This window comes from Salvelinus sp. IW2-2015, unplaced genomic scaffold, assembly GCF_002910315.2.
Source record: "Salvelinus sp. IW2-2015 unplaced genomic scaffold, ASM291031v2 Un_scaffold16393, whole genome shotgun sequence".
Classification (NCBI taxonomy): Eukaryota; Metazoa; Chordata; class Actinopteri; order Salmoniformes; family Salmonidae; genus Salvelinus; species Salvelinus sp. IW2-2015.
Window position 1 is genome coordinate 429056 of NW_019957565.1, and position 20524 is coordinate 449579.

The window sequence follows — 20524 nt, forward strand, 5'->3', positions numbered from 1 at the left end:
CTGAGTCCACAGCTCTTATGTAGGCCGAGGCAATATGACTGAGTCACAGCTTTATGTAGGTGTCTCCGGCCTAATATGACGAGGTCACCAGCCTTTTCATGTAGGTCCGCGAAGTGCTACTAGACGAGTCACAGCTTTAAGTAGTCTGCGAGGCTATATGACTGCACCATTCACTGAATTATTTTAGCAGCCAATCAACTGTGCTAAATTCAGTCAACACATATATTTAAGATGTCCATGGTAATATAATTTTAACATTTCGTTTTCTTAGAATAACTACAACTTAATGTAAACTACAGTTTAGTATGCCAATACTGATCGAGTAGAAACAAAAACAGCAAGTGTATTCTTCAGGGTGTGGCACGTGCAGGACAGAGCGAATAGCAATTCGTACACACGTTGCTAAATTCAATCACCTTCTTCATCCCATCATTCATCACTGACAATACACTTCGGGCAAGTTGTGCCACAATATCAGTCCTATTGGTTCATTAGCCCATTTCCATTGACAGGTAGAGACACATTTAGTGCCTTGGGACCCAAAAGCATAATCGGTGCCCCTTATACCCCCTTGTGGTGGTTCTGGCGTACCAATGAAGCAGTGATGCAGGGTACAAGTACTAACCACAAATTACCTCTAAACCGCAGCATAATCTCCAAACTTTTTATTTGAGCAACCACTTGTATGGCAAAGTGGACGGCTATAGTCACACTGATTTGAACGGCGCACCGCGCGCCACCAACACACCTATCACACACACCACACACACTACAACCACACACACACACAACACACACACCACACACACACACACACAACACACACACACACACACACAACACATCCCACACACACCACACACACCACACACATCACTATATCACACACACACCCACACACACACCTCACACACGCTACTTTTGTTAATGTTTCAGCTAACTTCAGAACTGACCAAAAAACACGTGCTCCCTGATATATAACCCTCTTCGAAGTCTTCAGTGGTGTTGTGTGGACGGTGTCAATGTGCAATCCACAGGAAGTCTCAACCCCCTAATTTGACTGAAACGAACACAAATGTATGGTGATTGGACATCTTGAGGCATGCACTTTTATTCCGTTCCACCTCTGGATGATCGACTGTGTATCTCTTTCTAATTAAGTTGGGGCCAAGTGATGTCAGAACCTTGATAAGTATGGTCTTTAACCCCATTAAGATATGGCCTAGGCACCACTAAGCGGGACAAACTTCCGGTGAAACCTGGAGGGCCGCGCAATTCAAATAATAATCTAAAAATCATGGATATTAACATTTAGTACAATAAGTGTCTCTTACATCGGTTGAAAGCTAAATTCACTGTTACTTAACTACATCCTCCTGATTCTTACAGTAGCTATTTACAGTGAAACACATGCATGCAATTGTTTGAGGAGCGCCCCACATCAAAATATTTTTCCTTCGGCACAGGTTTCATAAATTCACAAAAGCGTTAACTATCACTTGCTTGACTCCTTCCTCGTGATTTGTCCACCAAAGGGTTCTCCACGCTATACAGTAGTGTCGTTTTTGCCTGTAGACTTCTAGAATCTCCTCTTATATCCCATTCAGCCTGTTTTACGTTTGGGCGCCCATACTCGATTTGAGCTAATTCCCACTCGTCTTCTTCACACATGCATGAGGAGAATCTCGTCCAAAAATCTTCGTCTCTCTCTCTCCCTCTTCCCATCTCTCCCTCTCTCTCATTCACTGGCACACTCTGCTGCTGCTCCATGTTTCAACTGTTTATCTGTTTCTGCTAGACATATGTCTTGCAACCTGCGAGAGTACTATTATCGGAATACTTAATATACTCCTCAAGACTCTATCGCACCCACTGTTTCACTGTGATTACAATAATTTAATTATTCAAAGCTAATAATATGACGGATTCCCCATTTGCTGGAATCACTGGAAAAGGAACGATACATTTTGCCAAAATAGGAACTATATTGAACAATGAAAAAACATCTTGCTCATGTTCTGGTTATAATAATCTTCCACCGGCACAGCAGACAGAAGGACTGGCACCAGCTTAAGCCTGGTTCTCTCTCTTAGGTTTCTTCTCTAGGTTTGGGTGGGCCTTTCTAGGGAATTTTTCACTAGCCACCGTGCTTCTACACTGCATTGCTTTGCTGTTTGGGGGTTTTTTAGGCTGGGTTTTCTGTACAGACTTTGCTCTATCAAGGCTGATGTAACGACAGGGCTTATATAACATACATTTGAATTTGATTTACTACAAAATAAATTCTCCAAGACAACAAATATATTCTTCACTACAGAGGGAGAGACATAAGCAAAACTCATTGTTCACTGTAATGAGGCTTTTATAAAAGTCTAGAAAGACAATAAATCTATCTTCGAGGCTTAGATCAGAATAGTCAATATATGGTCTAACACCAACGTTTGGATATTATTAGAGATGTGTCTATTCCCATGAATCCAGATTGGGCTCTCTAATAATTGAGTCCAGATACTTGCCTATCATTATCTCTTTGTTTCAAAAATAGAGGGCCTAGATATTTGTTAGTCATTATTGAGTGCAGGAGACACAGACAGATTGGACGCCAATTATCGAGGAGAAGCAAGTCTTTCTTGGGCTTAGGTATTAATGTAATCAGACCTTGAGTCAATGTCACGCCCTGACCATAGAGAGCTTTTATTCTCTAGGTTGGTTAGGTCGGGGTGTGATTAAGGGTGGGTTATCTAGGGGAATTGTATGTCTATGTTGGCCTAGTATGGTTCCCAATCAGAGGCAGCTGTTTATCGTTGTCTCTGATTGGGGATCATATTTAGGTAGCCATTTTCCCATTGTGCTTTGTGGGATCTTGTCTATGTTTAGTTGCCTGTGAGCATTATTATAGCGTCACGTTTCGTTTGTTCGTTTTGTTGTTTGAAGTTTTCTATTCCATAATAAAGGATGGAAACATACCACGCTGCATCTTGGTCTACTCCTTATGACGAACGTGACAGTCAAACTGGGAGGGAGACTATTATTTGCAATGCTTTCAGAAAAGACCAACAAAAACAGGGCTAACTGTTGAGAAAAGGTTATGTAAAACTCAGCAGATATACCATCAGTCCCAGGAGACTTATTATTTTTAAGGTGTTCAATAGAATAAATGATCTCTTCAACTATAATAGGGTCATCACGCTGTTCCCTCTCAGCCTCCCCAATTGATTTCACATCCCCCAGAGAGTAAAAAAAAAAGAGTTGAGGAAACCTCACAATACTTAGAACTATATAAATTCCTGTAAAAGTTGCAACTAAAGTTAGAGATTAATTTGGGATCATCTGTGATGAGACCATTAATATTTAATTGTTGAATTGTATTATTTTTAGAGTGGTATTTTTCTAATCTGAAAAAAAAAGATGAATTTTGTTCACCCTCTTTTAGCTAAATCTTCCTAGATCTGACAAAGGCTCCCTCTGCTTTCAGTTTACACATATCGTCCAACTGTTTTTAGTAGCTCAAACAGAACAGATTTGTCCTCCTCTGAGAGACTTTCAACAGGCTTTTGGCAAGACTACTCCCATATTTTCTTAAATATTTTCCAACTTCATATTTAAATATCTCCCAGTTATTACTGTATGAATTGTCATTTATAGCTTTGTTCCAAAAGTGTGTAATTAAATTGTTTATCTCAAATCTTGATCAACTCATGTTTTAATATAGAGATATTAAGCTTCCAGTAGGATTCTCTGCCAAGGCCATTATCAGTGATAAAAAGTTTAATGTCAATATAAATAGCTCTATGATCAGTAAGGGGAGTGGCAAGGATGTTAACAGAAATACCCTGTTTATCAAAACATTATAGACACCAGCCAAAAATCTATGTGGGATTGTCTGGAGCATGCCTTATTACTCCCTGTGAAAGACTTGTCATTAGGAAAGTTAACTCTCCAAATATCTATAATATCAAACCTTTCCATAAACTGCCTCAAACTTGTATTCATAGAAGTGGACTTTCCCAGCGACCATCTATAAATTAAATTATTCGAGAAATATTAAAATCCCCACATACTATAAGTAAAGCATTAGGGAACTTGGTTAGCCAATGGAGAATACGCTTTTCTAAGGATTCAAGTAAGTGATCATTTTCAAGTTTGGAATTGTACCCATAAATGTTGGTAATAATAACGATGATGTTGTTACAGTTGATAACAAGACAAAGAAAGTGACCAAAAGGGTCACAGTCGGAGTGCAAAATACTTCCTTTGAAGTTATTCTTTAGAGTGATAACTCCAGCAGAGAGTTCAGAACCATGAGAGAGCCATACATCATTTACCCCACTGAGATCTCCAGAAGCTGATGTCGGTAGCAACTGAATGAGACTCTTGAAAAAAACATCAATCTGTTTTAAGCTGTTTGGCAAATAAAAATGAGGCTTTGCACTTTACATTATTTCTTAACCCCCTAGCATTGAGTGAAACTACAGACAACGACAACGTGGAATATAGAACAAAGTACTATGAGCTAAACAACAATCGCAAATCAAATAAGAATGAAAGGAAACCAGCGTTGCACACCATATACAGTTGAAGTCGGAAGTTTACATACACCTTAGCCAAATACATTTAAACTCAGTTTTTCACAATTCCTGACATTTAATACGAGTAAAAATTGACTGTCTTAGGTCAGTTAGGATCACCACTTTATTTTAAGAATGTGAAATGTCAGAATAATAGTAGAGAGAATTATTTATTTCAGCTTTTATTATTTTATCACATTCCCAGTGGGTCCAGAAGTTTACAACACTCAATTAGTATTTGGTAGCATTGCTTAAATTGTTTAACTTGGGTCAAATGTTCGGGTAGCCTTCCACAAGTTCCCACAATAAGTTGGGTGAATTTTGGCCCATTCCTCCTGAAGAGCTGGTGTAACTGAGTCAGGTTTGTAGGCCTCCTTGCTCGCACACGGTTTTTTCAGTTCTGCCCACAATTTTTTCTATGGATTGAGGTCAGGGCTTTGTGATGGCCACTCCAATACCTTGACTTTGTTGTCCTTAAGCCATTTGCCACAACTTTGGAAGTATGCTTGGGTCATTGTCCATTGAAGACCCATTTGCGACCAAGCTTTAACTTCCTGACTGATGTCTTGATATGTTGCTTCAATATATCCACATCATTTTCCTCCCTCATGATGCCATCTATATTGTGAAGTGCACCAGTCTCTCCTGCAGCAAAACACCCCACAACATGATGCTGCACCCCCGTGCTTCACGGTTGGAATGGTGTTCTTCGGCTTGCAAGCGTCCACTTTTCTCCTCCAAACATAACCAATGGTCATGCTCGCCTCCCTACCTCTGAGGAAATGACAGTTCCCGCTCAGCCCAGTCAAAACTGTTCGCTGCTCTGGCCACCCAATGGTGAACAAAACTCCCTCACGACGCCAGTCAGCGGAGTCAATCACCACCTTCCGGAGACACCTGAAACCCCACCTCTTTAAGGAATACCTAGGATAGGATAAAGTAATCCTTCTAACCCCCCCCCCCCTTAAAAGAGTTAGAGCACTATTGTAAAGTGGTTTTCCACTGGATATCATAAGGTGAATGCACCAATTTGTAAGTCGCTCTGGATAAGAGCGTCTGCTAAATGACTTAAATGTAAATGTAAATGTCATTATGACCAAACAGTTCTACTTTTGTTTCATCAGACCAGAGGACGTTTCTCCAAAAAGTACGATCTTTGTCCCCATGTGTAGTTGCAAACCGTAGTCTGGCTTTTTTATGGCGGTTTTGGAGCAGTGGCTTCTTCCTTGCTGAGCAGCCTTTCACATTATGTCAATATAGGACTCGTTTTACTGTGGATATAGATACTTTTGTACCTGTTCCCTCCAGCATCTTCACAAGGTTCTTTGCTGTTGTTCTGGGATTGATTTGCACTTTTCGCACCAAAGTACGTTCATCTCTAGGAGACAGAACGCGTCTCCTTCCTGAGTGCTATGACAGCTGCGTGGTCCCATGGTTTTTATACTTGCGTACTATTGTTTGTACAGACGAACGTGGTACCTTCAGGAGTTTGGAAATTGCTCCCAAGGATGAACCAGGCTTGCGGAAGTCTCCAATTTATTTTCTGAAGTCTTGGCTGATTTCTTTTGATTTTCTCATGATGTCAAGCAAAGAGGCACTGAGTTTGAAGGTAGGCCTTGAAATACATCCACAGGTACACCTCCAATTGAATCAAATTATATCAATTAGCCTATCAGAAGCTTCTAAAGCCATGACATCATTTTCTGGAATTTTCCAAGTTGTTTAAAGGCACAGTCAACTTAGTGTATGTAAACTTCTGACCCACTGGAATTGTGATACAGTGAATTATAAGTGAAATAATCTGTCTGTAAACAATTGTTGGAAAAATGACTTGTGTCATGCACAAAGTACATGTCCTAACCGACTTGCCAAAACTATAGTTTGTTAACAAGACATTTGTGGAGTGGTTGAAAAACTAGTTTTAATGACTCCAACCTAAGTGTATGTAAACTTCCGACTTCAACTGTAGATATAAATGATTGAGTGAGTAGTCGCCTTCTCGTGCCGAGGCGATGTACAGTGTCGACAACATCTGTTATCTGTTATCTTAGCCTTCTCCACAGGTAGGATAGCTTGGCAGACTTTGATGGTCTCTTGCCGCACGTTCTCCTCATCTGCCTCGGGAACTCCATACAGTCTCAGATTCCACCGTCTGGTGTAGCTTTCGAGTTCCGTGATTCTTCTTTGGCACAAGTTCATCTTTCCCTCCTCCTTTTCGACACGCTTTTCGATGTGGGCGACCTTCTTCTTAGCATCCTTGATTTACATGCATGCAAAGTCCCCCAAAAAATTTAAGCCCTCGATTTTCATTGCATTCCATTTTCTCTAAGGACCTTGCATTGATGAGCCTAGAAAGAGTGGCGATAACATCATTATTGGCAGCGGCATCTTGGCCCAGTTCAAACATACCTGGAGGTTTGCTTGGGGTTATAGGCAAAGAAGAAAAATCCTTGTCTGACACGGTTATGGATGTCACTGCAACCTTAAAGGTCCTCAATGATGTCACCATTGCTCTTGATTCTAAGCAATATTGCGCTGCTATTTTTATTGACTTGGCCAAAGCTTTTGATGCGGTAGACCATTCCATTCTTGTGGGCCGGCTAAGGAGTATTGGTGTCTCTGAGAGGTCTTTGGCCTGGTTTGCTAACTACCTCTCTCAAAGAGTGCAGTGTATAAAGTCAGAAAATCTGCTATCTCAGCCACTGCCTGTCACCAAGGGAGTACCCCAAGGCTCAATGTTAGGCCCCACGCTCTTCTCAATTTACATCAACAACATAGCTCAGGCAGTAGAAAGCTCTCATCCGTTTATATGCAGATGATACAGTCTTATACTCAGCTGGCCCCTCCCCGGATTTTGTGTTAAATTCTCTACAACAAAGCTTTCTTGGTGTCCAACAAGCTTTCTCTACACTTAACCTTGTTCTGAACACCTCCAAAACAAAGGTAATGTGGTTTGGTAAGAAGAACGCCCCTCTTCCCACAGGTGTTATTACTACCTCTGAGGGTTTAGAGCTTGAGGTAGTCACCTCATACAAGTACTTGGGAGTATGGATAGACGGTCTTTCTCTCAGCACATATCAAAGCTGCAGGCTAAAGTTAAATCTAGACTTGGTTTCCTCTATCGTAATCGCTTCTCTTTCACCCCAGCTGCCAAACTATCCCTGATTCAGATGACCATCCTACCCATGCTAGATTACGGAGACATAATTTATAGATCGGCAGGTAAGGGTGCTCTTGAGCGGCTAGATGTTCTTTACCAATCGGCCATCAGATTTGCCACCAATGCTCCTTATAGGACACATCACTGCACTCTATACTCCTCTGTAAACTGGTCATCTCTGTATACCCGTCGCAAGACCCACTGGTTGATGCTTATTTATAAAACCCTCTTAGGCCTCACTCCCCCCTATTTGAGATGTCTACTGCAGCCCTCATCCTATACATACAACACCCGTTCTGCCAGTCACATTCTGTTAAAGGTCCTCAAAGCACACACATCCCTGGGTCGCTCCTCTTTTCAGTTCGCTGCAGCTAGTGACTGGAACGAGCTGCAACAAACACTCAAACTGGACAGTTTTATCTCAATCTCTTCATTCAAAGACTCAATCATGGACACTCTTACTGACAGTTGTGGCTGCTTTGTGTGATGTATTGTTGTCTCTACCTTCTTGTCCTTTGTGCTGTTGTCTGTGGCCAATAATGTTCGAACCATGTTTTGTGCTGCTACCATGCTGTGTTGTCATGTGTTGCTGCCTTGCTATGTTTTTGTCTTAGGTCTCTCTTTATATAGTGTTGTGTTGTCTCTCTTGTTGTAATGTGTGTTTTGTCCTATATTTATATTGTATTTATTTTTTATCCAAGGCTCCCGTCCCCGCAGGAGGCCTTTTGCCTTTTGGTAGGCCGTCATTGTAAATAAGAATTTGTTCTTAACTGACTTGCCTAGTTAAATGAAGGTTCAATCATTTAAAAAAAATGTAAAAGCCAAGCACGAGCTAGTGAGATTCTATTGGCAAGTTCTAGCGTTTATTTGCATATTTCCATTAGGGAACTTGCTCTGTGAAGTGCGCATGTGCAATAACTAAATTCGCCCCTTGCAATTCTTCTAAACAACACCATTTTTAGAAAGTCTACAAAACACAGTCACTCTGTTTGTTACAAATTCTAGTTTTGGAAACAGAAAACAGTATGGAGATCAAATGTTTCATCAATGAGAAAATGAGCAGAATGTCTGCCAAAATCCATCACGCTCCATCTTCTCCACCATTGCTGGCCACTGGGCGTCCTTTCATCACCATATTTGGTAGTGAGCGGAAACAGCAACCGAATGCGTCACATTTATACATCCGGTGAAATATCTGGCTCATATCTGGTTCTATCTGTGATTCCATTGGTCAAGTGGCAAACTCACCACAAACTCGGGGAACCGGGCCATGCAAAACGAACTGGCCCAATTTGTGGCAGGAACAGCCCTCTTACGATACCGGTTTATTTTGTGTCATCACTATCAAACCGACCGCCAATTCAAACGGGAGGATTTCGCCGGTGCCTTAGTCAAGACAGGAAAGTGGACCTCTTCACGACCAGTAGAAGGTATCTCTGAAGTGATTTTCGTGGCACTGAAACTTGTCTAAATTGACTAACGTTACATTTTAATCCGCGTGCGGCTCAGCATCCACCTCCTAATTTCTCAGCTGTAGCTAACGTTAGCTGGCTAATATGCCAGTTGCTAGTAAACCAACTGAGTTAGCAGATAATAAATCAACCGTTTTAGACTAAACAGGCATAACAGTGGAATAAGAAAGTTACATTGCAAAGTCTACAACATTTAACTGTTTTGTCTGTAGCTACTACTTTAGCAATCCTTAACAATTTGGGGTTATAACGCACGTGACATGGTGGCTAAAATAGACAGCTAGCAAAGCTACCACACGTCACCTTAAATTTCGATATTGTAAAATATCGTCATTGATTGTAGTAGTTTGACATTGTTGGTTCCATCCGTATGATGCACCAGCAAGGGACTTTTGTGTCACCCTTGCTCAGCGGGGTCTTTTGTCAATGCCGAACAGAGGAGGCCCACCGTTCTGACCCCGGTGGAGGGGTCGGGGGTGCTGGGGGCGCATCCTCATCATCTTTCACATCCTCACCTCTAACTCGGGAGCGTCCGTTGTCAGTAGAGATCACAGGTTCCTGTGATGACTCCTGTGAGCCATCATACCCATGCGAACTTTGTGGTGGACCTGAGCAGGACCATAGACTAAAAGTGCTGTTTCAAGTCCTGGACGTGAATGGTGATGGGGGCATCTGCGTCAACGACCTGTCCATTGGGCTCAAGAAACTGGGGGTTCATCGCACTGAGCTCGAGCTTATGGTAAGTGTGAGGGTTCATATCTCGCTATAGAGTAAATAAATAACTTATTGTGAAGGAGTAGGTGAAAAGCAGTGAGTTCAAGCAAGCTATTTATTACTGTGACAGGATAAACCGTTTATGTTGACTCCCTGATTAAGTGTTTTTTACATTTTTGAGTTGGTGGGAAATGAGTTTTCTAGCCCATAAAGTCCTATAACAGATGTCTTTGATTTAAAATTAGTGTCTAATATGGAATGTTGTGAAAAATGTGTTTTTTCCATTTCTGTAGGTTCCCACTCAGTTGTTCTTATACAGTGCATGTCCCTTAAAGATGCAGTCGGGGATCTTAAGCGCTTACAAATTTGTAAAATGTTATGCAAATTTCAGGATATAACATGGATGACAGTACACATTTGGGCACAATTTAAGGACCCATTTTGGCTCATGAGCACTACTTTCAAATCTACTAGCTGAAATTATGCAAAAACTCTGGAGCATCACTTTCATGTGACTGTCCCTTTAATATGTTAAAGAAAACACCCCACATTGTTGCTGTGGTTTACATCAGTAAACTCTGAAAAGCATGAGTAAAGTAGTAATACCCACTGAATTACCAAGGTCTCGTACAGCCCAACTCTTTATTGACACACCTCTTTAAATTAGGTGACTCTTATTTTCCAACCACATTCCCATATTTGAACCTTAATACTGCTTTAGCGATTATTCCCGGGTTGTTGTTATTGTATTCTTCCTGTTAAAGCCAGAGGATTAAACTTTTTCATTTGGTATTTGTGTCAGTCTGCTGATGTGGATATCTATACCAAACAGACTCCCATTGTTGTGTCTAGCCTAAGCTACTAACACAAAAACAAGCTCGCATTTTATTTCTTCAAGAATGTCATCCCTGCCAGGGTTTAGTGACTTTAGTCTAAGATAAAGATGCCATCTAACGTAACATTTCCAAAAATATATTTTTCCTCCTACATGCATGCACATGCTATAAATGTCCATATCTGGCCATTAATTAAGTACAGAACTAGGGAGTTGACACTGGCAGCCTGTCATAACTCATGTTATTCATATGGATCTGGTGCTGAGATGGGGACTGGGGTGGGCAGAAACAAGTCAGGTGCTAGGAGATAATCACACGGGAGAAGCAGAGAGTAGGAAATACGAGGGGAAGATGAACAGGAGGGTACAATTTTTTTATTTCACCTTTATTTAACCAGGTAGGCAAGTTGAGAACAAGTTCTCATTTACAATTGCGACCTGGCCAAGATAAAGCAAAGCAGTTCGACACATACAACAACACAGAGTTACACATGGAGTAAAACAAACATACAGTCAATAATACAGTACAAAAATAAGTCTATATACAATGTGAGCAAGTGAGGTGAGATAAGGGAGGTGAAGGCAAAAAAAGGCCATGGTGGCAAAGTAAATACAATATAGCAAGTAAAACACTGGAATGGTAGATTTGCAGTGGAAGAATGTGCAAAGTAGAGATAGAAATAATGGGGTGCAAAGGAGCAAAATAAATAAATGCAGTAGGGAAAGAGGTAGTTGTTTGGGCTAAATTATAGATGGGCTATGTACAGGTGCAGTAATCTGTGAGCTGCTCTGACAGCTGGTGCTTAAAGCTAGTGAGGGAGATAAGTGTTTCCAGTTTCAGAGATTTTTGTAGTTCGTTCCAGTCATTGGCAGAAGAGAACTGGAAGGAGAGGCGGCCAAAGGAAGAATTGGTTTTGGGGGTGACCAGAGAGATATACCTGCTGGAGCGCGTGCTACAGGTGGGTGCTGCTATGGTGACCAGCGAGCTGAGATAAGGGGGGACTTTACCTAGCAGGGTCTTGTAGATGACCTGGAGTCAGTGGGTTTAGCGACAAGTATGAAGTGAGGGCAAGCCAACGAGAGCGTACAGGTCGCAGTGGTGGGTAGTATATGGGGCTAATAGACTCCAGTGTTGTGTGTGTGAGGATGAGAGAGTGTCATTAAAATGTTAGAGAACAAAAAATGACCTGATTGTGTTGCTGTATTGCCCCCTGAATAAAGCCAAATACCACACGAATGACGCAAGAGGCATTTAGTCACTGCACTCCTAGGCACTGGCAGTATGAATTTGAAACCAATAAATACCTCGGAAATGCTTTTAGGTATACGAGAGAGCCCAGAATGTGGCCTACTTATACCAGAGCGATACAAAGCAAGTCACAACCTGTGATCAGTCATGATCAGTTATTTCTCAGCATGTGGTGTCAGGCCTCTGTTTGGTAGTAGTCAAACCATACTGCCACATACCCATACCATTTGAAGGCGAGAGAAAATACTAGGTGGGTTGTAATTTTAAATGTACGCTTCAAAAGTTTGGGGTCACTTAGAAATGTCCTTGTTTTTGAAAGAAAACCCTTTTGTAACGTTTGAAACGCTATTAGCGCACGCTAACTAGCTAGCTATTTCACTTCGGTTACACCAGCCTCATCTCGGGAGTTGATAGGCTTGAAGTCATAAACTGCGCAATGCTTGACGCACAACGAAGAGCTGCTGGCAAAACGCACGAAAGTGCTGTTTGAATGAATGTTTATGCGCCTGCTTCTGCCTACCACCGCTCAGTCAGATACTTAGATACTTGTATGCTCAGTCAGATTATATGCAAAGCAGGACACACTAGATAATATCTACTAATATCATCAACCACGTGTAGTTAACTAGTGGTTATGATTGATTGTTTTTTTATAAGATAAGTTTAATGCTAGCTAGCAACTTACCTTGGCTTACTGCATTCGCGTAACAGGCAGTCTCCTTGTGGAGTGCAACGAGAGAGAGGCAGGTCGTTATTGCGTTGGACTAGTTAACTGTAAGGTTGCAAGATTGAGAGAATTTGGCAGTACGTCCAACCGGCCTCACAACCACAGACCACGTGTAACCATGCCAGTCCAGGACCTCCACATCCGGCTTCTTTATCTGCGGGATCGTCAGAGACCAGCCACCTGGACAGCTGATAAAACTGAGGAGTGTTTCTGTCTGTAATAAAGCCCTTTTGTGGGGAGAAACTCATTCTGATTGACTGGGCCTGGCTCCCCAGTGGGAGGCCCATCCATGACTGCTGTTGATAATTGGATATAGAGAAGGGTGAGCCGGTCAAGGATCGATTCGGACAAGGTGGTAAATTGTATGACAAGCGACAGCTTTATTTAAGAGTAAAGATATCTGGTACAAGCGTATACGGTCTCGTTCCTTCGGCTCATAGAGAACCTCCAGAAAAAGCCCAGATAACAGAGTGCATAGACATTTTATACAAAGATAGAAAGTAGGTTGAGTCTGGAAGTTCTTGTCCTCTGGTTGGTTCTGGACAGGTTGTTGTCTTCTCAGATTGGTCCTGATGAGCTGGGCGTCATCCTTCTGAGTCTTATAGCAAAAGTTCTTTGTTATCAAATGTTCAGCTAAGCAGGAGATTTTGTGTGTGCGTAGTCAGCCCTCTGTCCTTGGTTATGTGTGTGTGTCTCATTATTTCGTGAAATGCGGACCCAAGCACTCTTTTGATCAAAGCCTTTCCTTATCAGTRTTTATGAAAGGTTTACGTCAGCCCTCTGTCCTTGGGTGTGTGTGTGTGGGTCTCTGTATCTGTTTATAAGTGTGTGAGAAACCCTGCTTAGAAAGAAGTTAGTTATAACAATGTAATAGCAATATGCTTGTGTTATTTTAAATGGTATTTATTACACTGCACCCTGCCCAGTCATGTGAAATCCATAGATTAGGGCCTAATTCATTTATTTCTATTGACTGATTTCCTTATATGAACTGTAACTCAGTTTAAAAGTTATTCCGTTTTATATTTTGGTTCGGTGTATGTATAGAATAGCTTACGCTATATTTCATGGAGGCTATTGTGCACTGTTTGTTAGACCTGCCCTACTGTGTTTTGTATTGTATGGGTGAAATAGTTGATATTGGAGATATAATCCTGGGTTCCTGGTGGGTTTTGAGCATTTGCCAGACTGATTCGGCACGTGAAGGCTTACAATTGTCTAGTACTTTTCCCCATTGTTCAGAGAGCAGTGGCACTTTCCAGAACAACCACATGGATATGCTTGCCCACTCTATTGGCTGCAGATAGGCAAAGGTCATGGGGGCATATTTTTAACACTGCGCTCAGTTTGCTGCCTGTGACATCCACTTTATCTATGATCTTGTCTCACACTTTCACATAGAAAAGAAGCAAAGTCATGCTCTTTTTGTTCCTCTTCAAAATGGAGCCCAATAACTTGTTTTCAGTTCCTGACTATCTTCTGAAACATTTGGTTTAATATTAGCCTTAGTAAACCTGCATTTGTTGACCCAAGGTTAACCACCTCCTTGGCCTCTTTTAGATAAAACTGTTTTGAATATGGATTTGCTTTTGACCAAAAATATTTATTTGCTCTGCAATTTGTTTTGGTGGTTTGGCTGTCTAGTCAGGTTGTGATTCATATTTCAAATAAAATTTTATTAGTCACATGCACCGAATACAACAGGTATTCACCTTACAGTAAAATGCTTGCGAGCCCCTAACCAACAATGCAATTTGAATTAATTAATTAATAAAATAATTTAATATGAATAAGAAATAAAAGTAACAAGTAATTAAAGAGCAGCAGTAAAATAACAATAGCGAGACTATATACAGGGGGGTACCGGTACAGAGTCAATGTGCAGGGGCACCGGTTAGTTGAGGTAATATGTAGGTAGAGTTCTTAAAGTGAAAATGCATAGATGATAACAACAGAGAGTAGCAGCGGTGTAAAAGAGAGAGGGGGGCAATGAAAATAGTCTGGGTAGCCATTTTGATTAGATGTTCAGGAGTCTCATGGCTTGGGGGTAGAATCTGTTTAGAAGCCTCTTGAACCTAGAATTGGCGCTCTGTTACCGTTTGCCATGCGGTAGCAGAGAGAACAGTCTATGACTAAGGTGGCTGGAGTCTTTGACAATTTTTAGGGCCTTCGTCTGACACCGCCTAATATAGAGGTCCTGGATGGCAGGAAGATTGGCCTCAGTGATGTACTGGGCCGTTCGCACTACCCTCTGTAGGAGAGGTCGACCGATTAATCGGAATGGCCTGATTAATTAGGGCCGATTTCAAGTTTTCATAACATTCGGAAATCGGTAATTTTGGGTGCCGATTTTGCCCCCCAATTTTTTTTTTACACCTTTATTTATTTAGGCAAGTCAGTTAAGAACACATTCTTATTTTCAATGACGGCCTAGGAACGGTGGGTTAACTGCCTTGTTCAGTGGCAGAACGACAGATTTTTACCTTGTCAGCTCAGGGATTCAATCTTGCAACCTTACGGTTAACTAGTCCAACGCTCTAACCACCTGCCTCACGAGGAGCCCGCCTGTTACGCGAATGCAGCAAGAAGCCAAGGTAAGTTGCTAGCTAGCATTAAACTTATCTTATAAAAAAAACAATCAATCTTAACAAAATCACTAGTTAACTATACATAGTTGATGATATTACTAGTTTATCTAGCGTGTCCTGCGTTGCATACAATCGATGCAGTGCGCATTCGCGAAAAAGGACTGTCGTTGCTCCAACGTGTACCTAACCATAAACATCAATGCCTTTCTTAAAATCAATACACAGAAGTATATATTTTTAAACCTGCATATTTAGCTAAAAGAAATCCAGGTTAGCAGGCAATATTAACCAGGTGAAATTTTGTCACTTCTCTTGCGTTCATTGCACGCAGTCAGGGTATATGCAACAGTTTGGGCCGCCTGGCTCATTGCGAACTAATTTGCCAGAATTTTACATAATTATGACATAACATTGACGGTTGTGCAATGTAACAGGAATATTTAGACTTAGGGATGCCACCCGTCCGATAAAATACGGAACGGTTCCGTATTTCACTGAAAGAATAAATGTTTTGTTTAATCATGTCCTTTGTCTTGATCATGTTGAGGGAGAGGTTGTTGTCCTGGCACCACACAGCCAGGTCTCTGACCTCCTCCCCATAGGCTGTCTTGTCGGTGATCAGGCACTGTTGTGTCATCGGCAAACTTAATGATGGTGTAAGAGTCGTGCCTGGCCGTGCAGTCATGAGTGAACAGGGAGTACAGGAGGGGACTGAGCACGCACCCTTGAGGGGCCCCTGTGTTGAGGATGTGTTGTTACCTACCCCAGGGTCCTTAGCTTATTGATGAGCTTTGAGGGCACTATGGTGTTGAACGCTGTGCTGTAGCCAATGTTGGGGCAGTATGCAAATTGGAGTGGGTCTAGGGTTTCTGGGATGATGGTGTTGATGTGAGCCATGACCAGCCTTTCAAAGCACTTCATGGCTACAGACGTGAGTGCTACGGGTCGGTAGTCATTTAGGCAGGTTGCCTTAGTGTTCTTGGGCACAGGTGTGCTTAAAACATGTTGGCATTACAGACTCAGACAGGGAGAGGTTGAAAATGTCAGTGAAGACACTTGCCAGTTGGTCAATGCATGCTCGCAGTACATGTCCTGGTAATCAGTCTGGCCCTGCGGCCTTGTGAATGTTGACCTGTTTAACTTCTTACGGCTGAAATCCCGTTAACGGGATCGATATGACAACAGCCAGTGAAAGTGCAGGGCGCCAAATTCAAACAACAGAAATCTCTTAATTAAAATTCCTCAAACATACAAGTATTATACACCATTTTAAAGATACACTTGTTGTTAATCCCACCACAGTGTCCGATTTCAAAAAGGCTTTACGACGAAAGCATACCATGCGATTATGTTAGGTCAGCACCTAGTCACAGAAAAACACAGCCATTTTTCCAGCCAAAGAGAGGAGTCATAAAAAGCAGAAATGGAGATAAAATTAATCACTAACCTTTGATGATCTTCATCAGATGACACTCATAGGACTTCATGTTACACAATACATGTATGTTTTGTTCGATAAAGTTCATATTTATATCCAAAAATCTCAGTTTACATTGGCGCGTTATGTTCAGTAATGTTTTGCTTCCAAAACATCCGGTGATTTTGCAGAGAGCCACATCAATTTACAGAAATACTCATAATAAACATTGATAAAAGATACAAGTGTTATGCATGGAATTATAGATAAACTTCTCCTTAATACAACAGCTGTGTCAGATTTCAAAAAAGCTTTATGGAAAAAGCACACCATGCAATAATCTGAGTACAGCGCTCATAGACCAAAACAAGCCATACAGATACCCACCATGTTGTGGAGTCAACAGAAGTCAGAAATAGCATTATAAATATTCACTTACCTTTGATTATCTTCATCAGAATGCACTCCCAGGAATCCCAGTTCCACAATAATTGTTTGTTTAGTTCGATAAAGTCCATTTATGTCCAAATACCTCCTTTTTGTTCGCGCGTTTAGTTCACAAATCCAAATTCACGAGGCGCAGGCCAGACAAAGTCAAAAAGTTCTATTACAGTTCGTAGAAACATGTCAAACGATGTATAGAATCAATCTTTAGGATGTTTTTAACATAAATCTTCAATAATGTTTCAACCGGACAATTCCTTTGTATTTAGAAATGAAAAGGAACGCAGGTGAAACTCTCACGGGCGCGCGCCTGACTGAGCTCATGGCCTTCAAACAGCTCTTATTCTCTCCCCCTTCACAGTAGAAACCTGAAACAAGGTTCTAAAGACTGATGACATCTAGTGGAAGCCTTAGGAAGTGCAATATGACCCCATAGACACTGTATATTGGATAGGCAAAGACAAAAAAACATACAAACCTCAGATTTCCCACTTCCTGGTTGGATTTTTTCTCAGGTTTTTGCCTGCCATATGAGTTATGTTATACTCACAGACATCATTGAAACAGTTTCAGAGTGTTTTCTATCCAAATCTACTAATAATATGCATATCTTAGCTTCTGGGCCTGAGTAGCAGGCAGTTTACTCTGGGCACCTTATTCATCCAAGCTACTCAATACTGCCCCCAGCCATAAGAAGTTAAAGGTCTTACTTACATCGGGTGCGGAAAGCATGATCACACAGTCTTCTGGAACAGCTGGTGCTCTCATGCATGTTTCAGTGTTATTTGCCTCGAAGCGAGCATAGAAGTAGTTTAGGCAGGCTTGTGTCACTGGGCAGCTCTCGACTGTGCTTCCCTTTTGTAGTCTGTAATGGTTTGCAAGCCCTGCCACATCCGACGAGCGTCAGAGCCGGTGTAGTACGTTTCGATCTTAGTCCTGTATTGACGCTTTGATCCTTGAAAGCGGCAGCTCTAGCTTTTAGCTCAGTGCAGATGTTGCCTGTAATCCATGGCTTCTGGTTGGGGTATGTACGGTCACTGTGGGGATGATGTCATCGATGCACTTATTGATGAAGCCAATGACTGATGTGGTGTACTCCTCAATGCCACCGGAGGAATCCTGGAACATATTCCAGTCTGTGCTAGCAAAACAGTCCTGTAGATTAGCATCTGCTTCATCTGACCTCCTTTTTTATTGATCTAGTCACGGGTGCTTCCTGCTTTAATTTTTGCTTGTAAGGAGGATAGAATTATTGTCAGATTTGCCAATGGAGGGAGAGCTTTGTATGCGTGTCTGTGTGTGGAGTAAAGGTGGTCCAGAGTTTTTTATTTATTCATTTATTATTATTTATTTTACCCTCTGGTTGCACATTTAACATGCTGATAGAAATTTGGTAAAACGGGTTTACGTTTCCCTGCATTGAAGTCCCCAGCTACTAGGAGCGCCGCCTCTGGGTGAGCGTTTCCTTGTTTGCTTATGGCGGAACACAGCTCATTCAATGCTGTCTTAGTGCCAGCCTCAGTCTGTGGTGGTATGTAAACAGCTAAGAAAATATAGATAAACTCTCTAGGTAAATAGTGTGGTCTACAGCTTATCATGAGATACTCTACCTCAGGCGAGCAATAGCTCGACACTTCCTTAGATACCGTGCACCAGCTGTTATTTACAAAAATACATAGTCCCGCGCCCCTTGTCTTACCAGACGCTGCTGTTCTATCCTGCCGGTACAGCGTATAACCAGCCAGCTGTATGTTGATGGTGTCGTCGTTCAGCCACGACTCCGTGAAGCATAAGATATTACAGTTTTGAATGTCCCATTGTAGTTTAATCTTCCGCGTAGGTCATTGATTTTATTCTCCTAAGATTTCACATTTGCTAGCAGAATGGAAGGAAGTGGGGGTTTATTCGATCGCCTACGAATTCTCAGAAGGCAGCCCGCCCTCTGGCCCCTTTTTCTCCACCTCCTCTTCACGGGGATCTGGGCCTGTCCCCGAGAAAGCAGTATATCGTTAGCGTCGGGCTCATCAGACTCTGTCAGACAGATTCTGACAGTCCGTGGTGAGTAATCACAATCCTGGTGTCCAGAAATTATTTTCGGTCAAAAGAGACGGTAGCGGCCACATAATGTACAAAATAAGTTCAACGCAAATAAACGAACAAAAAAAACACAATCGGTTGGGGACATGTAAAACGTCAGCCTTCTTCTCCGGCGCCATTTGATCCTTTGCAAGGTAAATTATGTACAAATGCCTGCTGGGCAATTTGCAAATGTCATCATTCTGATATCCAGTGACTTTTGGAAGAAAGGTAAAGCTCTAGTGCTTTAAAATTACTTGTACGCATTCTCTACAGTTTATCATCTTGACGATAACACAAACAGTGGTGCACAATAACCAATCATTACAAGCATGGACAATACTCCCTTCACTGCTGCAGAGTCTGAGACAAGTCCACTGTCCTATGCACTTTTCTTGCCCAATTAGCTGGGTAATTGTAATGTGTGTGTGTGGTGCCAGCTCAGCTTTTTTGTGTGTTTTTTGCTTAGCTGCTCTACTGTAAATGTAACTGGAGTGCCTCCGAAGGTCAGGCAAGGGGTTTGATCTCAAAATGGGTTTGAGAAAAGTCTTTGATGCTTCTCATATACTGCATGTCCTTGTCCCTCCATTTACTCCATTATTACAAATGTATGCAGATGATACAGTGATATATGTGCATGCAAAGAGCAAACAACAAGCTGCACAAGAACTCACTACTGTAATGGTCCAGGTTACAAAGTGGCTCAGTGACTCGTGTTTGCATCTCAATGTGAAAAAAACTGTTTGCATGTTCTTCACAAAGAGGGCAACAGATGCTACTGAGCCAGATGTCTATGTGTCAGGGGAGAAGCTCCAGGTGGTATCTAATTTTAAGTACCTTGGCATCATACTTGATTCCAACCTCTCTTTTAAAAAGCACGTGAAAAAGGTAATTCAAATAACCAAATTCAACCTAGCTAATTTCCGATATATTCGAAATTGTTTGACTACAGAGGTAGCAAAACTGTACTTCAAATCTATGATACTCCCCCACTTAACATACTGCTTGACTAGTTGGGCCCAAGCTTGCTGTACAACAGTAAGACCTATTCAGTCTGTCTACAAACAGGCTCTCAAAGTGCTTGATAGGAAGCCCAATAGCCATCATCACTGTCACATCCTCAGAAAGCATGAGCTCCTGAGTTGGGAAAATCTTGTGCAATACACTGATGCATGTCTTGTATTCAAGATCCTAAATGGCTTGGCTCCCCTTCCACTCAGTATTTTTGTTAAACAGAAAACCCAAACATATGGCAGCAGATCCACAAGGTCTGC

The 20524-nt window shown here is 41.7% G+C and overlaps 1 protein-coding gene across 2 annotated transcripts in view; it reads left to right on the forward strand.

Moving 5' to 3' along the window:
* Positions 1-9019: 9019 nt before the first annotated feature.
* The window catches only part of slc25a25b (solute carrier family 25 member 25b), a 47425-nt gene continuing 35920 nt past the window's right edge, over positions 9020-20524 (forward strand). For both annotated transcript variants that reach the window (XM_024146403.2, XM_024146404.2), the window contains exon 1: positions 9020-9939. In XM_024146403.2, coding sequence (XP_024002171.1) covers positions 9571-9939 — 369 coding nt within the window. In that variant the 5' untranslated portion in view covers positions 9020-9570. The remainder of the gene's footprint in view (positions 9940-20524) is intronic.